At 37.2% G+C, this 6000-nt stretch overlaps 1 protein-coding gene across 2 annotated transcripts in view; it reads right to left on the bottom strand.

Annotated features, from left to right (window-relative positions):
* Positions 1 to 1129: 1129 nt before the first annotated feature.
* The window catches only part of SPIN1 (spindlin 1), a 53221-nt gene continuing 48350 nt past the window's right edge, over positions 1130 to 6000 (bottom strand). For both annotated transcript variants that reach the window (XM_033085527.2, XM_033085528.2), the window contains exon 6: positions 1130 to 5935. In XM_033085527.2, the coding sequence (XP_032941418.1) occupies positions 5736 to 5935 (200 nt within the window). In that variant the 3' untranslated portion in view covers positions 1130 to 5735. The remainder of the gene's footprint in view (positions 5936 to 6000) is intronic.

The following is a 6000-nucleotide window of genomic DNA, read 5'->3' as shown; positions in this document are numbered from 1 at the left end:
TAATAGTCCATAAATCTTCCCACCTTTTGGCCAGAGGCCACTCACCTTGGAGAAGGACTATAAAAAGATGACTTTCTGAAGAGACTTTTGAGATCCCTTTCTCCCCATGGATGGAAGACACATCTATTGCCTGAAGACCACAAGGACGTCATCCCATCTGTTGGTAACTATTCCCCATCCCTCCTTTTCCTTCTCTCTCTCACTCTCTCTCACCTTTTACTTTGTTTCCTTTCTCTCTCTCCCCCCTCTATTGCAAAACTGAGTTGTTGGCACTCAATAAACTGCATTGCTGCTTGCTGCTGAATAAAACTTTAGTCTCCTGCTGTTTGTCTTTTGCACCCTGGGGTCAAACGACCCATTGCAACTCCTGCTCAGGTAGAGCAGATTGTGACAGCACCCTGTTTGGAAATCAGGAAACCCACAAGGCAATGTTAAGACCAGAGCTTGAAAAAAATGCTTAGTAGCTTGACAAATTCCACAGGCTGCAAATCCTGAAATGAATTAAAATGGTAAGATACTGATACTGGCAAAGAGGTTAAGTGATCCTTGTGCTAAGGCAGGAACTTACTAAAAGAAAAATGAGTTAAGATTGAAAACAAAACAAAAAAAGCTTTGAAGCGTGCAAAACAGTAAAAATCTTTTATTATCCACTGTTTGAGGATGAAAGAATACACCTGTAATTTCCTTTACCTGTTCTTACTCCTCCTTTTAGACCTTAATATCTTAAATTCCAACAGCCCAACCTTCTCCAAAATATCCTTACTGAACTTTGTATTTTCCAGAAAACAAGAATCCCCTGAAGTCATCAATGGCTCCACTGCTTACAAAAAGCATATAAAAATTATGACAAAATAAGTAACTCACTGAGCAAAGAGCAGTTTTTTTTTTTTTTCCCTGAAAATATAACTTGTTCATATGGGCAAGGAGGAACCTGACAGATGTGAAAATACAGTACAGTAGCATTAAAGCAATGGCTCTGAATAGGACCCATTACTGTCTACAAAGCACTGACATTTAAGCTGCTTGTGAGTGCGCTCGCAAGTAACCGGCTCTCAGGAGTGAGTTCATTACCGCAGTTATAGACAACAAAAATATTTATGCTTTTATGAGGCTTCTCTTTTTCTCTATACAAAGGAAAATGCAACCAAACTGAGGTTGTTTTATTAGTGGTAATGCAGAACAGGTTCAGGCATTAGTCTCAACATTTTAGTTCTTAACTACACTATTTTTAACTACAATTTAACAGACTGGTCACAGAGATAAACCTGCTTGTTGCAGATGATACTCCTGCTACAGCAAAGTCTTAGACTCTCCCTAATCACAGATGTACACAGTATAAATCTTCACTGGGAGCAGAGTCGGGGCCAACAGGATACAATAAACTGGATGCTGAACTAAGGGAAGAGGCTTGGGTATGCATGCTAGCATACTCCATGTTCTTCAGCATGAGACCCAATGAGCTTAGCACCAAAAACATGTTTTAGAATCACACAACCATTTAGGCTGGAAGAGAAATCCTTCAGATGATTGTGTCCAACTGTTAACCTAACACTACAAAGTCCACCACTATATCACATCCTTTTAGTGCCATGCACCCTTTATTATCACAAAAGAGGTAGTAGTAAAGAAAATCTATTCAACATGGAAAGCCTGCCTTAGTAATTTAACCACAAAAAGTCTTCACAACAACTTACAGGACTTTAGAAAAGCCACAACATGGTGATATTATCTTCTCTGTTCATTGCCTCCAGGCATCAACTTTATTTTTTATCACCAGTAAAATACACTTCATTAATTTTTTTTTTTTTTTTAATTCAAGGCAAATGAATGTATCACCAAAACACTGACAAATGCTTCTGCAATTCCCCACTGCCGAGATATTTTGTGTGCTCTGGAAATAGACTGCTTCACAGACTTGCACAGCCCTGGGGTGAGGGGGGGGTGTGTGTTTAGTTAAATACAATTTAACAGTATGCTTTTCCTTAGGCAAGTTCCATCTTACCAGCACTTACACATATTTGGAAAAAATAATAAAAATTTGGCTTTGCAAACAAACATTTTCATAGGGCAAGTATTATAACAGCATACATGGCTCAACATTAAAATAATAAATCCTTCAGTCAGAAAAATGAAGAAACTGCTTCTTCATAATCTGAAATCACATCACTATGTTTTCCTTGTGAGAACAAAGTTTACAGGCATAAGTTGCACATAAAGGGTTTATTTTAAATGTTTTAAGGATAGAGTTACATCATAATTATAAAAATTACTTACAGAATTAAGTAACAATTTAAAGTGTTTATACTTCTAAATGCAGAGAACAGGGAACTGTCTACATTGTTCAAAATAAAATAAAAATAAAGAAACCAAGTTCTAAAGATGAAATAATTACCTAATTTAAAAATGTGAACACGAAGACCTCTGAACTATACACATACCAAGAACCATCCAAATTGCACTAATGATGTAAAATACAAAAAGCACAGCATTTTCAAGGAACCAGAAACTGTTTTTACCCTAATTCTTTTTCCTGACACAACTAGTACATTCTCTCTGAAGAAAAAGCCCCTATGTTTAAACAATCCATTTAAAGAATGCTTCTACCTATTCCAAAAAAAAAGGGTTTTCCCCATCTCTACTCCAACATAGTTTAGGGTTTGGCACTCAAAAGAAAGAAGAAGAATGTAGTGTTCTGCTATTCAACTGAAATTTTATTTTTTCTTCAACAGAATACATGGTCCCTTCAAATGCTGTATGACACATACAACTGGAAAATTACCTTCCGTTGGCACTATGCTCGTCTCACCGGTGCATTTAATCCTACTAACAACCATTAAAACAGCACAATAAGCAAATTCACAAAAAACTGAACACAAAATAAAAACAGAACAAAACAAAAACCTAAACATCTTAACATGCAACTTTAGTTTGTTACATTGAATGTTCTAACCCTCTAAGCATGCAAAAAAGGATGGTCTGCATTTAAGTTGGGTTTTTTTTCCCTTTTAAGTTTTACATGGCAGCCTGACATCACACACGCACACACACAATATACAACAATACTACAGCAGGTAAATGTGAAAGGTGAATAACTTTTATACAAAGATCCATGGCTTGTGCCATCACAAGCCCTATGTGATTTTGGAAAGTAATGTTGAACCCCTATAACAAGGAACCAACATTTAGTTACCAGGGTAACGCAAGCACTGCATGCAGATCTGAAACATGAGCCTAAAAACAAAGCCCAAAGCAGATGGGCAGGGAGTGGAATTAGTCTCAAGCCTCAAAACTGTGGTTTAAGCTATCCAAAAAAAGAAAAAAAAAAGAAAAAAGAACAAAAAAAGTTAAAAGAAAATACCCACACAACAGACAACGGGGGACACCAAAAAACCACCGTGAAATTTACAGTTTGTAGGTTACACTCTACTTGTCAGAATACATAGTGTATTCAATAGGCTTGCAGAAAACCCACAAATGCAATCCTAATCTGAAAGTGTTCTAGTAGACCTAAACCTCAGATATTTCAAAACGAACCTCTTATTCCTCAGATATATAGCCCCAAGTTCAGTGTACTAGGTTATTCATGTATCTCATGTGTAATCAATACACTCACCCATTCCTGTGCCACAAATATCAACTTGGGCTCATGGAGCCAGGCTCAGCTTTGAGATTTACATGCAGGACTCTTAAGAGTCAATAGAAAACACAGCAGATCTGCAGGATGAAAACACTTGTGTTGCAAATCTGCTTACTTTGTTCAAACACAAGAAACATTTACGACTCAGGTACTTACTGCATAAGGACTGCATCGAGAAGCTATTCACTGAAAGACAATAGCCTGCCTTTGGTTGCCCATGATGAAATACTAGACATAATGCAATATAGTAGCAATGGACAAAGAATTAAGATATCATATTTATACGGAGAGTATTTATTACCATTCAACAGCATAATGAGGCACAAGCCTTAAGGCTAAAATATGAAACCAGGCAAAAAAATGGACAGAAAGGGGCTTAAACCACTGAGTCCTCAATATCAAGAATACCCACAACAGAGGTCATTTGCACCTCTGTCCTCTGATTAACAGCACCTCTCCTGCATTCTTCCACTAATGGCACATGGTTGGATATCAGGGTACTTGTTACTTCCATCAACAGTGTTAACTGTCTTCACATCCTGTACTTCTGTGAAGCAGTTCTTTGAAACTTGCAGAGCTCTGCCTTACTGTAACATGACAACCTTGCTGGTGTGCTGCATTGTTGTTCCAATTCCATTGTTTTTAAAAGCTGCCACACTTAAGAAACCCTAATTTTCATTTACAACTATCTTGCAAGATTATAACCATGAAAAGATTTTGCAGTTGTGGGCTGCTATTTACATCCACAATCTAATGCAGATGACTGAACCACTGAGACTGCCTATAGCTTCCATTAGATAGTAGACCACTGGCATGCAGAACTCTAGTGTTCATAGAATGAAATTAATGTTAACAGCACACCTCAAAGCAAGTACAATGTACACCACAAAAGGCAACAACAGGTTTAAACTGTAGATTTGTCCAGACACTCCTTATGTGGAAAAGTCAGAAAAGAATAAACTGGGAAGATGCCTTCTTGAACCAAAATTATTAAAAGCAAACCAACATAAAGGAATGCAACAGACTGAGCAGAAGGCAACAAATGCTTCTCCTTCTCTAAAGTTACATTTTCACTGTAAAAGGACACCCCCTCCCACTTCCCTGGCATGAGATTGTATTTACCATGTAAAATATTATCTACTGTTAGGCTTCTAAGTCCACACAAAAACATTCAGGTTGCTAGAATTTGATATTAAATGAGAGACTACTGATGCCAATGTGTAGTCTAAAGTCTTCTGAAGTAGCATATATACTGTTACAGTTGTGGCACCAAGCACTTGGGTTTTGCTAAGTGTGTATAACAAAGAAAGAAGTACAACATTTAGGATTGAAGGCAGCCTTGTTGCATGTACTTTACTGGTTCCTACAACTTGTAAATATGGGCCATTAACCTGCATATTCTAATTAAGTGGTTATACAGATTAAATGTAATTTTATAGTTTAAAGCCTTTTCACTGAAAGGTGTGTAATCCAAACACTTGTTATCCTACTGCCCTGTGACTAGTAAAAAATGCACAAGCATTTCCACGCACTGCAAGTTCTTAAAAAGTTAAATTTGAAATAAGGTGTAGAAACACAGCATATTGATGTTACTTGGGTTAGGCACACCTTGATACTGCACAAACTGTTTAAACCTTTCAGAACAGTGATCTCTGTCCCAACCCTGAAAACAAGGACTGCCAGTATCCAAGAAATTAAATTTAATGTTACAAAAGAAGGCGTATCAAAATATCAAACTACACTTGCATGTGGCAGTTGAACAAGTGAGTGCAAGATTGAAGAAAAAGTCAAAATCTATGAAAAAAATTGAGATTAATGATTACAATACTAGATCAACTTTACACAGCTTGAATTTGCAGCTGTTCTTTGCTTTTAACTCCCTCCTGCCCAAACAAATTGACTTCCTTCAAGAAAAGGAGTTCTCTTACACAAAATGTGTCATGTTTGTATCACTCAGAACAAAACAGTTTTGCTGGCAGAGATTGTGGGTTCGCAGGGACATTTAAGCTTTCATTAAACTGGAAAGCAGTCAAGTCTTTGTGTCTACAAATTTTACATTTAATAGTTCCACAAATTTGGCAAAAGTTCATGATGATGTCTAGGATGTCTTCACCAAATCGTAGACATAAATATGGAAATCATCATCAAACTTGATGAAATAGACAGATGGTTTGGCTTCAACTTGATGAATGACCATGCCAGTCCTTTTCGAGCCATCTTCTTTGGCATATTCCACTTGTTTGCCTACCAGGCTGTCCACAACTTCACCTGGTTCCCGTTCTGCAGGAGGTGAATCATCTGTAACAGAAACCCAGTATGCTTTAGTAGACACAAAATTTTGCACTATGGAAGACAACTGCAGA

The sequence above is a fragment of the Catharus ustulatus genome, chromosome Z (genome assembly GCF_009819885.2).
Source record: "Catharus ustulatus isolate bCatUst1 chromosome Z, bCatUst1.pri.v2, whole genome shotgun sequence".
NCBI classification, from domain to species: Eukaryota; Metazoa; Chordata; class Aves; order Passeriformes; family Turdidae; genus Catharus; species Catharus ustulatus.
This window is presented reverse-complemented; position numbering and strand designations above follow the sequence as displayed.